Below are 15168 nucleotides of genomic sequence, written 5' to 3'. Positions count from 1 at the left end.
GTATCTAAATTATCAAGCGTCGTTGGTATTTTATATTGTCATAAACGCATCTTGCCTCTTAAAACAAAGTTATTATTATATAATTCATTATTTCACTCGCATATAAATTATGGCCATCTTATATGGGGAACCACTACATATACCAATCTTCAAAATATATTTATATCACAAAAAATATTAAGAAACATTTCTCATGTTACGCTGGATTATCCAATGAACATTGTTTTCAATCAACTTAAAGCAATGAAAATTTTTGATTTATACAAATATCGTTTATGTTCGAAATATATGGTAGAAAAAATCAATCTCAACATTATCTCGAAGACTTAGCAAACCTAACAAAAAAGGTGTATGCATCTCCAACGCGAACTGTAGAACCATGGAAATACCGTTTTTTAGAACTAATTACGGACAATACACTACATCATACACCCTTCCGACTACACTGAAGAAGTTCAGTAGGGAAAATATAGAACTTAACAAGGTGTCGGTGAGAAACGTGCGGGAATTAATCATAATCGTCTCAAACCAAATCTAATAGAAGCTAAGTGTTGATATACTCATCTTAAACCAAAACGAATAGAAGTGTTAATTTGGGGGGCTACGTTGAAGTTGTTTTCTGCCTCGTTTTGTCTACTAATGCTAGTCTGTTCAAACTGAAGTTGCATTATACGATGACACTAATCAATTTTTCTCTCGTGTAAGGATCTCTTCAAGTTTTCATTTATGTCCTAATCATATGTAAATAATTTGGTGCCCGCGTCTCAACTGCTATTTAGGTGGCTCGGGACTAGTCAAGCTGTGTTACAGCTTCTATCCCTTTTCACCTTTTAACTGTAAACTGTTGGCAAAATAAAGACATTTATTATTATTATTATTATTAAGAGGATACTGCTTACAGCAGAACACAATAGTGTTTGAATTCACCACATAGTTCCCAATAACCAAACGTCCACCACATTTGTACCCACTTCCCCCTTTTCCCCCTGTACCCTGAACAGAGGTATAAGAACAGAGGATGGATACATGCCCCAAATGGTGTCTCATTCCCCCCCCCCCCCCCCCCCCCCTCTTCCAGCCAGTGTGGGTTAACGTGATGACACACACAGGCGACTCGTGGAGGGCTACTGGAAGCGTACTCGAATGATTCTCTCTTCGCGACCTCCTCAGGTGACGAGCGAGTGAATGAGCAGCTGGCCCTGACGGTGATGCACACGCTGTGGATGCGTGAGCACAACAAGATCGCCGGTCACTTCCAAGAGATGAACCCGCACTGGGACGACGAGACACTGTACCAGGAGGCGCGGCACCTGCTCGTGGCCGAGGTCCAGCACATCGTCATCAACGAGTGGCTACCCATGATCATCGGTCCGGACACCGTCAAGAAATACGGCCTGGTACCCTCCCAGGTCAGGCCGCGCTACAGCTACGCGTCGACGTCACAAAGAAAAGAAATAACAAACAAATTTCTGTCCGGCCAACTTCAAAACCAAGCACTGATGTCCTGACAGACCATCCAAACTGTGCAATATGGTACAGCCAACCAATGGCGTCCTAATAAATGTACTAACAGAACATTAGTAATGCCATGACGCAACCCGACTGTGGTCCACCCTAAAACGTCTTGCCTGCCATCTGAGCCGGGTCCAAAGATACGAAGCAGATTCTTTAAAAAAATCTAATTGGCCGTCAGTGTCCCATTTGATTCCAATCAGTAATCTGACGATAGGCAAACTCAGGCACTCAGTCCTTCTGCTATAATGGCGTCTATTGACTCCATCCAGGGCTACTACGACGGCTACAGCAGCAAAGTCAACGCGGGCATCCGACAAGCCTTCCAATCGGCTGTCTTTCGATTCGGCCACAGCTTGCTGCCAGATGTCACCGAGAGGTACAACAAGTTCCATGAGAAACTTGGTAAGTCTCTGCAACAAAAGTCTCCCTAATACTATCTTCCAATTTGCAATTATGACCAGAGAGCTTAATAAGAAACGGTTCTTAAAAAGGCGTTTTCTTTTTATTCTGGTTCGAAAACTTCTTGGAATAAATACAGCACAAAAGGCGAACAGAGAGGTTAACGCTTATCCAGTTTTTTTCCTTCCACTAGCCCGTGACCTTTTCTGCAGCGTTTATTTCAATAGCTGTGATCAATTGGCTCACCAGTTTATTTTGACTGTAAAATATCCATGCTACCAATGTCAGCAAAACAAAAGAAAGACACCTATACTCGCGGACAACTTTCTCTGGCTACGCAGTTAAAGGGTACGGGAGTCGCGTGCACGAACGCCGATTAAAGCTGTGCAGGCGCGCTCCCCTTCTCGTCGAAAATACCACAGAGGGTTGTCCACAGATCCAGGCTCGGGTGATGCCCACAGCTTTCCGAACTGTGTGCTGACTGTGCGCGCTTGCCCCTGTTCCAGAGGCGATCCGACTGTCTCGGTTGCTACGTCAGCCGTACGACCTGTACAAGCCCGGAGTGATGGACACCTTTATCATGGGACTGGTCAACCAGCAGTCCAACCGGATGGACCCCGAAATCACCACTGAGGTAGGTGCGGCCAAGGCAACGAGCAAAGCCCAGTAGCATCTGGGAGAAAAAAGGAAAAAAAGAAATTACCGAGAGGCTCTTACGAACGCTGCTGGTGGTGGAGGCTTGGTCGAGCTACTACGTGCATGCTGTTAAAATTGTGTGGATGACGGCATGCCAATAGATGTCTTATCGAACGCAGAACTGACCGTCAGGGGTGTAAGCAAGCCCGAGAAGTCGGAAGCCCCTATCGCAAAGTCCTCCACTCTTACATTTAAGCAAAGGAGACGCTGGAGAGGACGCGAGGGGGGACTCGCCTTTTCTCCAGCCTTCACTCTGTCAAAGCGGAAACAGTGGGAGGCTTTGTGGGAATAGCTTTCCCTGCTCCCTTAACCTGCGACAGACTATAGAGATGTTTTAAATAGGGACCACTCCTTCCCTGTTCCGACGCCATTGTAAGCCGACGCCGTGCACAGCCACTGAGGCAGCAGGGACACCTTGTTAAATCGAGACATTAGCTAATGAGAAGAGAATATTCCGCGGATGTGATTATCGTGCACAACACGCAATGCAACAGACCTCGGTGCGCGAAGCAAAACACCTAGCGCGATTCTCCGCAGGGAAGATGGCCACCAACAAAAGTTTCTGCGATTTCAGGTGGATGAGCATTGCACCTGCATGCAGCCGTCTATCACTACTGCGTGATGTGGGCTAAAAACCGCAGGCTACAATAGCGATGCACTGGATACGTTTTTCATGTACCGCAGAGACACCAGACGCCCAATGGGGCGGACCAACTTCCCACGTCTGACCAAACACACATCACAATTACTCTTCTAAAGCTTGGCTCAAGGAGACTTGTATTTGAAACACCGCAGGTTACCAACCACTTGTTCGAGAAGCCCGGCGACGGGTTCGGCATGGACCTGGTTTCCCTGAACGTGCAACGTGCCCGGGAGACCGGCGTGCCCGGCTACAACGACTTCCGGGAATACTGCGGCCTGCCCAGGGCACGAGACTTCTGGGACCTCGTCGGCTACCTGCCCAACAAGACCATCCACCGGTACACCCAGGTCTACAAGTGAGTACTGCCCCTATACCCGTCTGCGTCGACTACCGCATTATTCCCTACAAGAGCACACCGCTTCCATGCGTCCAGGTGGGGAAGTGACTGCTTGCGTCGACGGCTATCAAAGAGAACGGCCGCCATTATTCTATGTTGCAGGTTTAGAACTGCGGGCGGCGGAGAAAAGCTCACCGGAGAAAAGCTCACCGGAGAAAAGCTCACCGGAGATAAGCTCACCGGAGAAAAGCTCACCGCAAAACCGACAGATGCGGAGAAAAGCTCACCGGCCTTTGAGCGGATGCGGAGAAAAGCTCACCGATTATTTAACTTAGCGGATTCTACGTCAAACGTGGCAATTTAACACAATTCGCATTCGTCACTTCATTAAAAATATGTCATCTTTTTTGTAATGTTCTTGAAGTTCATTGGGCATATTTCTAATTGCTCAGAAATTAGTAATCACCCATTTTGTATATTAATGAAGCCGCAAGTATAAAATCAGAACATCGTACACCGGTAAAAAAGACGACAATTAATTGACAAATGACAGTGCGCCGTCGGTTCTGTTAAATAAAGAGGTTTGTTCTTGACGAGATAGTATGAATAGTGGTGTGTGAACCATTTTAGCTCCATATATTGTGTAGTGCCTAATAGATAAGTAGGTCTTCGTTGATGTAATCAGTGTCGGCTACGCTGTTTTCTTTCTGTTAATTTCACTAACAAAACTTTAGTTGCGGGAACAGCTTCGTCCTGCCGTGTTTTGTGGTCTTCACTCCGTCATCGTCGTTTGAGCGGTTTTCATCATGTATAAAGTTTACCAACTCGCCCTATTCGCTACCTTACAGAAGACTACTTTTTATATAGGTCACGAGTAACAACGGTGCCAGTGTGCAGCTCTGAACGTCATGAATGGCTCACCGTAGAAGGTCACTATCACGCAAAAGGCAACGTGTCGAAACACAAGCTCGAACGGCTAGAAAACATGCATGTCCGTGGAAGAAAGAAGCCTCAATATCCTACTGACTGTTTTATCCTGTTTTCAAAGGTTAACTAAAGCTTCGAAAAGAATTTCAGGCACCGCGTTGTTGCGTATGCGCTTTCGGATTTTCGGCATTTACAGTTTTGATTTTTAGGTTTTAGGCAGACATTATTAAGTTTTCGAACTTTTTCCGCTTCGTCAAGTTCATGAACTTTTCAGTTAGGCTTTCGTAAGCCACAGAAAACACTCGCTCACAATTATTTATCTGGGAGCAATATACCCAATAAGCTTACAAATAATACAAAAAAATGACATTTTCTTTTTTACTAAGCTGTCGAATTTTAATTAAAATAAATTGATATATGTTACGCATGGATCCAACAGCCTCCATATAAAAAGAAGAAAATAAAAAAAAATCGGTGAGCTTTTCTCCGCATACGCTCAATGGCCGGTGAGCTTTTCTCCGGTGAGCTTATCTCCAGTGAGCTTTTCTCCGGTGAGCTTTTCTCCGGTGAGCTTTTCTCCGGGATTCTAGAACTGCAGGACAATTGTCCCTCACCCAAGGCTCTCTGCTCGCCATGATTAGGAATTTCCGCCTCTCTACTTGCCTCCTTTCAAGCATTTGCTCTGCTAAGGTGGAAAGAGTGTGGTGCTTTGAGTGGGAAGCCAGTCCTGCTGTTCAAAGTTTGAAACAGAGCACAGATGCAAGCATGCAACCGATAAACGAATTGCATTCTCTTACTGAAACAGAAGCTGTAAAAGGTACCTTTTCAAAAGAATTATTGATAAAGACCCCGAGATCAAATGTAAGTAAGCTACAAATACAGTTACGTTCCTGCGGATGCATTAGTAGTCACATTTACTTGGGAGAAGTTGCTGTATGTTATGCTTTAAAATATTCCAAAACGTTCAGGTGGGTGGCGATTGCTCGCCAACAGTTGCTTCGAGTAAAAAAAGACTGTTTCAACAGTTCCATCTTCATTCAGCACTCTACTTCGTTTCAGAGATAAACCAGGTCCAGCATTCGTGTTTGCTTCATCCCCATGTCCATTTCGCGCCCTTTTCGTAACCCCATTACGGTTTCTTTGTCCGTAAAGGCACGTGGACGACATCGACCTGTGGAGTGCTGGCGTGTCCGAGTACGGCCTCCCGGGCGCCGTGACGGGTCCCACGTTCGCCTGCCTGATCGGCGAGCAGTTCGCCAACATCAGGCGCGGAGACCGCTTCTGGTACGAGAACCCGGGATGGCCTTCGTCCTTCACGTTAGGTGAGTACACCCCACACTTTGACCACTGCCTGCACCGGTGGCCTCAAGAGGGTTCTGCTTCTGTTTATCTTCCGAAAAGCAATACCGTCAAATGCCCGAACGAACGCCCCCCCCCCCCCCCCCTATAGATTGCCCACCTCATATTAAAGCATGGGATGCTTTTGAATTGAAACCCCTAGCCCCCAAAATTTGTCCGTCCGTTCTTCTGTGAATTTCCCCGCTAAGTTTAGTGGAGAAATTAACGTCAAATGACCTAACCATAAATACAGTTTCCCCGCTAAATTTAGCGGGAAAATGAATTTTAAAAAAAACGAAGGTTAATTTTTGCTTTTAACGACTGTTCAATGTCTCCTATACAAACTAAAACGATATATCGTAAAATACTGCTTTACGCACATTAAAAGAAATTTGAATATAAAAGTCGCTGCCCCATTTGTTATCTCTTTTCTTTCTTCCCGGTGGGTGGATGGGCTTTCGTTCAGGATCCCACGGCATATCAATCCCAACTTACCTTGAAAAAAAGTTTAAACACTAAAGTATAATCGAGGCTTGTGAGAACAAAACAATCTCACAGAAGCCTCACAGTGACAGACGATGTTATCACTAAGAAAGTCACTTAGCGAAAAGTCGAGACGCCCGAACCACGCAAGCGCCAGCCATTTTACTCTCAAAAAAATGTTTCTTTTCCGTTTTTTTTTTTGTTTTTTTTTTTTTCTAAACACACTTTTGCCCTATGGTGTCCGGGACGGGTCTCCGACAGGTGTGTTTAGCATCCTATCCCACACGTACATCAAAAATGGTCCCAAAGTAGCGATAAATGACGTCATAGAAGCCGGAGTGCCCTGCTGCTGGATGTCGCGACCCTGGCAGTTGGTCGTAGAAACGCCGCCGAAAAACACGAGTGAACGCGAGTGTCGCTGTCGTCGTGGTGTCCCAACTTCGGACTGCCCAAGCTTCCGTGGACTGCCACACTGGGGAGCGACCTGCAGCAGAACAGAGGTCTGCCACATTCCCGCCGCTGCTGGGACACCACCAGGATCGCGACCGGCGACAGCATGACACTTGTATGACGTCACCAGACGGAAATCGAGGGACCACTTTTTTGGACGCGGTAAACACACCAGTCAGAGACGCGTTCCATGCAGCATCACTGCACTGCGGCAAAGCAATGAGGACCCATCGAACGTTCCATTAGACAACGAAATTCAAAGACAATATAGTAGTTTTGGCGATGCAAGAATTTCATGGTATACAAGTCTTCTCTCTTTAATGCGAGGGATGCGACTTTCCTTGGGGCAAAAACGGTTGTTAACAAAATGTTTCGTTCTGACGACGGGAAGCGAATAGCGCGCACGACGCAAGCAGCATGCTTGCCCAATTGATTGTCGTCGTACGGCACACAGTGTATAGGTGAAGCACGCTTCACTTCGTAGAAATAGTGCGGCCTACAAGACTCGCGTTTCGCGCTCAGCCTACTCCCTGAGTGCTGCTTCTCCGCACTACGTCAAAAACCGGCAACAAACGATCTTAACGGAGATGACTAAGGTCAAATTGGGGGTTTTATATGTCAAACCAACGAAGGGCATATATGGCACGCCCCAGCGGAGGACTGGGCATTAATTTCGGCCACCGGGGGGATCTTGCGAGGTACACCCGAAATCTCGATTACACGGCGCCCTGGTCGCAATGAGCCTCCGTCAGATTGCGGGAACCAACTGAAATAAATATCAAAGAATAGCAATGTAATTGCGAAACTCCCGAGTTGGGGCGCTTTTAAACGCGTTTATATTGGTTGCTTCTAACGCTCAAAAGGCGCGAATCACTTGAGAATGAAGAAGTGATTGCATCTCGACGAGTTTATTTATGATAGTGATCAAGGGTTCCCTTTGATACTCGGACATAATATTGATTACCGTTTGTGATGAGAATAGATAAGGCATAAGAGGAACAGTCTTCTTATATAAGGCCCTAGTCAAAGTAGGATTCATCTACAATGGGTATTAAAAAGTGGTCGAAAAGTGCATCATAGTGCAACACTTCATTGGAATACATTCGCTCTTCCCCCCTCCATTTTACACTCGGTAGTTTGTTTAGCTTGTAAATATAATTTCTGTAAAATGCCAGCAAGAACCAGCATGTCCGCTAACATAACCACCAATAACAATGCATCTCATAAGTTTAATGGACCGACCAAACCCAAAATTCTTATATCATAAACTCCAAAAACAACCACCCAAAAATATTATAAAAGCCTACTCGCGCTTTAAAGGTGATACTGACTGCTCTTTAGCGGCGCACGAACCAGAGTACGTCAAAGTGAGCTGCTCTTTCGATCTACAGCTGCACAGGAACTACCGTGATTACTGTATTTATTGAAATATATATAAACCCTTGTTTTCGTCTGTATCTGCTGTTTTCGGTTTCCTTTTTTTTTTTAAATTAGAAATCAATTTACAATTAGGACACAGAAGTTCGATCGGTAATAATACTGAGCGTAATTCGCGTGCCTATCGCGCTAAGCGAGGCGCTCCTCCAGGTCAGTCGCTGCTCCTAGCACTCCGGTGCAAAGCAGTGAAGCTCGACGCGCGCACGCTGGTAAGAGGCGAAGGTTGACACGAGCAACGCAAGTGCCACGGCTAGCGCACATGAAGGCACCCTAGCCACGGCACTCTGCAGCCGCGAAACGAGAGCACGTGGCAGACACGATAATCGAGCGATCTTGTCAGGAGTACAAGACCCTGCTTCTGTCTTATCACGGTAGCCGCGATCAGCAATCCTGCTATTTTGCAAAGTTATTTCGGGACCCTTAGTTCCTGACATCGACGACATCGTCTGGAAATTCAGACGGATGTCAGCGATCGAACAGCCAGCGCATCAACCAGCCAGAGCGGCCGATTCGCAGCATCAGAGCATGACATCGTGGCATTCGTCATGTCCTTGTACATGTTCTTTTATCGGCTAATCCTTGTACATGTTCTTTCATCGGCTAATCCTTGTACATGTTCTTTCATCGGCTAAACCAATCAAGTGCAGCGAATGTCCCGTGACTTGCGCTTTTCGTGTGTGTGTTGTTTGAGCCTTTGAGCTGTGGTCTGACCTAAGACGAAACAGACTTTACGGCGAGTAGAAACACTGTGGAATTCGTATTTGTAGAATTTTTCTTTCCTTCTACTTCTATAAATATTAAAATCGACCAATCATAAAACTTTTTTTCGTTAAGCTCATTTTGGCGCAAGTGTGGTACAATTCTGAGCCAAAAATGGCATTTTGGCGCAAGATGTAGCAGACTTTTGTTAATGGTGCAATTTGGCGCAAATGGTGCAGCACTTCCATCACTTCTCTAACATCTCATATATGTTAGAGGAAGAGGAAGACGATGACCCATCCAGGCTGGTCACTTCGGCATATGTTTAAAAGCCTTGGTTCCGGGTCTTCGAGAGTGTCTCTGTCCAGCAATGGTGTTGCAAACCGTCTCTGTAAGTGTGCTGTAGCTGGAGCACGGCCTCGCCAGGGTTAGTAACGTAACACCACCACAGGGAATCGAAGCAAAAGCAGATGGACATCTAAACATTCATCAGTCAGCTTTGATGAAACGCGGCCAGCCATCTCTGTAACTGGACACAGCAGCGAAATGATGTGATTGGTTAGCTTTTATCCATATATTCTAGTCACAATACGGAATCCTCCTTACTACCCTGCAGCCTTCTCATAAATGTGGCAATTAATAAACGAAGGTTCACATCACTGAGTTGCAAAAGACAAAGGTATTCTAATGAAAGCACAAATCGTCTCCTGACGCTTTTTTCCTTCACAGTACTACTGAAGGGTTAAAGACAAGCCTACAGTGCAATCCACTTATAACAATACCACTCAAAACTATGTACCGCCTATAACAATCAATTTCTGTAGTTTCTAGACCAGGAACGATCAGTTTTTAGTCCACATACACAAATAATTGGTTGTAACAATGGAAATTTCGTGTTTTTTCTCATTATTGTTATCAGTGGATTGCACTGTATTTCTAAAAAAAGAACACATGATACTTGGAGGTAGGTCAGCAAGTCAAATAACTGTTACAAGTAACGAGCTTGCGCTTGTTACTTGTAGCAGTGCTTTGGCTGCGCAAAAACCAAAGTTTTATGGACTGCAGAAAGCTCACGCTCGAGGCGGTGCTTCTAATACCAATTTTATGTTGCGACAGACTATAGTGAATACTGTTTATTGGACCCAGTAGAGTCATGGGGTTGCAGGAAGGCAGGTGGGCCACACCACGTCCTGCAGCACCAAACGTAATGATGTGATGACGCATCCTACACAGCTCAAACCGACAAAATTCACGACTTTGTCAAATGAGTGCCGGTAAGTTCACGAGCAGGAGCTCTCAAATGCTCAAGTTATCTTGCTCACTGCCAGTCCTCTCTACTAAGCCTTAGAATGGCTCTAAATGGCAAAGCAGCTGCCCTTCCTTGACTTTTCAATGGTCAAAGTGGGCACCTGAAGGTCTACGACTAAAGTTGCCATGTGATTGCGCACTTGCTCACGTTAACTGTGTTCCACATGCCCTCTTTGCAGAACAACTACACGAGATCCGCAAGGTGCGGCTATGCAGGCTGCTGTGTGACAACGCTGACGACATGTACGACGTACAGTTCTCGGCGCTCGTCAACCACGATCCGGGAGCGTAAGTAACCTTTACGACGTCCATTAGCATTCCCGGTAACAAGCAAAATGTAGGGGCACAAACGAGTTTGTAAAGACAAAACATCATTGACAATACCCCAAAAACACAGAGACGCTGTGTTTTTGTCAAGCAAGTGTCAAACCTTTATGGTCGCTTCATATGCTGCAATGTTGAGGGAAGGCATGTGCGTAATGTCATGCCAAGTTGTAATGAAGGAATTATCACATGAAGTTTTGGATAACGCTTTTCTTTACAATATTCCCATTCTACAAACCTGGAGGATGTTTTATAAAGTTATGTGACCCACTCAGGCTGGCTCAAAATAGGTACTACAATGCACCAGTTAGGTTTCAACCAAGCCGAACAGCCATCCCTGATTGGCCACCTAATGAACAGCCAATCAGAGATGGATGACCCATCCGAGAGAATTACATCACCACAGGCATGGTGACTGTGCAAGTATAGAATGCCAAGTTCTTTTGAAGCCAGCATCAGGTGTTGAAATTCCAATTACATAGTCATAATCTTGTCTATGCTCTTTGTTTAGCTAGATTGTTTCAAACTGTGCACTCTTTTTTTCCCTTCTGCAGCAACCCAAGAATCAACTGCGCCTCTCCCGAAATGCCCAAAATGGACTTGTCGAAGTGGAAAGACACGACATACCTAAAGAAATAAGCCAACAATTTTAAGCCTTCGACGACAACAAAATTGACAAGAAAAAGAAAGTGTGATGCATCCTTGGTTGCGCAGGCACCCCCAAACGTTCACAGCAAGCGACTCAAAGATGATGTATTCCCGTCCCAGGGAGGGGAACATAGATATGTTTATATTAGGAAGCAAGGCTCGGACGGGCTGCGACACAGACACCATGTCCATAATGTCACAGCGGTCCGAGGTTACCAAATGTTTGCTGCTTTGCTGTTTAGGTTTAATGGGTCAGCCAGGACCACGTGGCAAACGAGGATACGTCAGTACTTTCTAATCTCCGGCTTTCGATTTCAAAGACATTTGGTGTGAGATCAGAATTGTCTCAAACACATCGTGCCTGGGGTAGTAGCTTAAAAGAAGGAACACTTTCTTGCACGCTACGCATGTGTGCAAGATCGGAGTTGCCATGTGCGTATTGTAGCTTGTGTAATGGGTGAGGAGTCTTAGTTTTTCAAAGACTTGGAGCGTCAAGTTAGCAAGCAATGTCCGCGCCGCGGATCCGACGGGAAACAAACAGGCACCACGGAAGTAGAGTAGGAATTATATATATAAAAAAACAAATGCCTTAGGTACGAATTTTAGTTCATAACTCGAGTGTTCTCTGTGCCATAAATGGAACGACTTAAAACTTTCGTCGCGGCAACAATAACGTCTCTTCGATTCAAACCCAACATCCACAGAGTGAGTATGACGACAAGATTACGACAGTTCTGAGCAGAGCAAGCCAATGTGCGAGTCTTCGGCACATTTAACGCGTGTGCACGGGTAATGGGTAGAAAACATTGCAACGTTAGTCTCTCTTCTCCCTGATGACAAACATTCCGAGGAGCTCCAAAAACATTTTCCGACGACGACGTCATTTTCGAGAGGTTATCAATTCCTGCCAACAGGAAGACAAAAAACACAAAAACATTCCTAACACCTATCACCGATTCGACCCTTTTGCGACTGGCCGTAACTTTTCACTTCAAAGTAACCACGAGTGCCGTTAGGAATCTCCGAAAACCCCTCTTTTGTACATACGGTTCATGCCCTTGGTTCGAGTGGACCTCTAGCCACGGTCAGGATAGCGACATTCCTGACGTCTCCCGGTGGGGTTTCCGCTCAAACAAGTATGCGTCTCTCCCTGCACCCCTTTTCAAAACGACAAAGTTCAATTCCTTCCCTCTCCGCGGGATAGCAGTGTAAAGAGTATGAAATTGTTCCCACGGAAGCCAGAAAAAATTTCAGAACCAACTTAGCTAAGAGACAACGTTTGCACAGAGCGCGAGCATAATATGTTTTTTTTTTCGTCGTTTGTTTTTCCTTTGGCACAGCCGCCATTGTACATACTTCCAGTCTCCCTTATATTTATATGCGACACTTCAAAGGGTTCGACAGGCTTCACTGTGCCTCACCCCCTCCACCATCCCCTCTGACCCAAGCCGTTGAAAAAAAAAAATCTAAACGGTTGTGTTGTTATGCGCTACCGGCAGTGTCGTCGCCTTGGTCACTGTACCATCGTCAGGGAATTCGTAGTGCCCGACGTTGCGAAAGGCGACGCCAGGTGTGCGGGCGTCAAGAGGTTGCCGTGTGCCGCGAATATCGAGAATAATTTGTTCTCGTTTTTCTTATAATTGTTTTGCGGCAAAGCAAGCTGATGTGAGTGAGAGCGAGAGAAAAAAAAAAAAGAGTACCTTGAACCAGAATCTTTTTTTTTCCCTTTCCTGTTTTTTTTTCTTCCGTATGAAAAAGTGTGCAACACATTTTTGTTAACTAACTGCTGAATAAAAAAAAAATGTTGTTTTTCTATTATCTGGATGCGTCTGTTGTAACTGCTTCGCTCGTGCCTGGCGGTCGTCGGGTGCTGATTAGGTACGTCAACAAAGGTATGGCATGGGACCCAATATAAAAATGGTTGTTCCTTCCTCTGGGCGTCCTTTGTGTCGGGTTCGGCATCCGCCGAACGCATGGGCTTTTCGTGGTGATTGCATGTACACACAACCTCTTTAAGAGCAACTCTCATAAGCCCCTCTACTACATTAACAAATTGGGCATGTACAATTAGTTTTCCACCGGGAATCAAACGGAGGAACCTCCGATAAAGAGGGTTCAGAGATTCCAATTCAGAGGGTTAGTACAGGTTCTGAAACATGTCTTAAAACCAAATTTGCCTTAACCTTTCACCACCAAAAGTGGTTTGGTTTACCTCTCCTTCCATCAACACCAAGCCTACAAAACATTAAAAAAAATTACGTGCCATCAGGTCACATGACATCTATTTCCCCACTAAATTTAGTGAGAAAACTGAATTGAGGTGTAGGTCACGTGGCATTAATTTTCCCTCTAAATTTAGAAAAGAAACTAAATTGCCGTATAGAGTGATGTGATTGGCCTTAGCCGTTTTGGAGCACCTTTCGGAGGAGCCAAAACAGTGTTTACGAGCAGCAAAAGTGGCTTTCGGAGCAGCCAAAACAGTGTTTCGGAGCAGCAAAAGTGGCTTTCAAAGCAGATATTCTTAGAAAAATAAATATCTTCATTTCAAGTGCTCGACAAACGAAGGGCACTTTGCTTGCCGCAATAAACAAATTATGACCAAGTTAGACCACCTGGCAGTCTTTCAACATATAACTGAAATGCCAATGACATGACACATTTTGCAATGGTTCAGTTGAATGACACATATATATGTGCCCGCTGTATATAAATAACAACCAAACTGCACATAAAAAAATTTATTCTAAAATTACCAGCTTAGTAGTAAATATCACAGTTTTAGGTAGACTAGTTAAAATATATAATAAATAGAAGCAGCCTCCGACTGATGGAACACGTAACTACTGCAGTGCAATGCGAAATTGTACACAAGACAAAGGTGCATTACGACTAGCAGGTGCTTTTCCTTTTTTCTTTTCAAAACTTTATGCAAGGCTGCTGCAAACCTAGCTTTGCCTTTGGCTAGTAATGAATGTCCACTTTCAATGTTTCCAGAGACATTGAGACATCCAACAAGTGTACAGTGCTGTAGGCATTGCCGAGCAATTACTAAAAACCACTTGCCACCGTTTTACTGGTTCCCGACGTCCCAGATTTTCGTCAAAAGTAAGCAAACGTAAAACAATGGATTGCAAGCGTCCCGGCTCATGCCTCTGTCATGCAATCATGTTAGCATGCACATGAGGGCTACCTCGGCAGGCTTGCAGTTGCACGTGCTTCGTCGCGCGAGCGGAGATGGCTGTTCGATCGAAACCAAAACTATGCCACTCCACTCCGTCGTCAACTGGTTCATAAAATTGTATGAAACATGTAACTGTCCAGCATATGACAAAAAACAGTCCAGCGGCATGTGCTTGCCAGGTTGGCAGGCGAGGTACAAGCTAAACACACAGAAAAAAAAAACCTGAAAGTGTTGATGCAAGACATCGCAAATCAAGCTCAAAAAGTTCTTGGAGCAATTTGTGCAACCACTGAACTCGAGACAAACAAACGTGCTGTGCAGGTTCAGTGAGCAGCCCATTGCCTCCTTTGCCTTAGCTCACTTCTGTTCAGCAACTTTCTTTCGCGGTGGATTTTTCACAAACTGGGGTCCCTCTCAAAAGAAGGCCTGCCGAGAGAAACCCAAGTAATCAATACTTCAACACAGCGGTCTTTGAGTTAAAGAGTGATTCTTGCAGTATGTATGCTTTAAACAAGAACAGGAATGTTAACGAACATGCAGCGGTCCTTACGTTTCAGTTTAGAAAGCACCATATCTGCAATGACATGGGGGACGGCAACAGCCGACGTCGGGCGACCACGGTGACTGGCATGCAGAGACCAAATTTAGTTTTCTCACGGCCATTGCTTTCAGGAGCCAGTGCTTCAGCTCACAAAGTACCTCCTGCCGTGCAAAAACGTGGTTTCATTTCACAGCATGACCGCGTGGCTGGTACCCGGCACGCTAGCGTCAGAGTATCCGCAC

The 15168-nt window shown here is 45.3% G+C and overlaps 1 protein-coding gene across 1 annotated transcript in view; it reads left to right on the top strand.

The window, feature by feature from the left end:
* Window positions 1-13022, top strand: part of LOC8033462 (chorion peroxidase) — a 235403-nt gene extending 222381 nt beyond the window's left edge. The window contains exons 9-15 of the mRNA XM_029970103.4: window positions 1171-1409; window positions 1785-1917; window positions 2421-2548; window positions 3406-3608; window positions 5670-5839; window positions 10412-10520; window positions 11111-13022. Coding sequence (XP_029825963.1) covers window positions 1171-1409; window positions 1785-1917; window positions 2421-2548; window positions 3406-3608; window positions 5670-5839; window positions 10412-10520; window positions 11111-11195 — 1067 coding nt within the window. The 3' untranslated portion in view covers window positions 11196-13022. The remainder of the gene's footprint in view (window positions 1-1170; window positions 1410-1784; window positions 1918-2420; window positions 2549-3405; window positions 3609-5669; window positions 5840-10411; window positions 10521-11110) is intronic.
* Window positions 13023-15168: the final 2146 nt, after the last annotated feature.

Source organism: Ixodes scapularis, unplaced genomic scaffold (genome assembly GCF_016920785.2).
Source record: "Ixodes scapularis isolate PalLabHiFi unplaced genomic scaffold, ASM1692078v2 PGA_scaffold7__128_contigs__length_106722199, whole genome shotgun sequence".
Taxonomy (NCBI): Eukaryota; Metazoa; Arthropoda; class Arachnida; order Ixodida; family Ixodidae; genus Ixodes; species Ixodes scapularis.
This window is presented reverse-complemented; position numbering and strand designations above follow the sequence as displayed.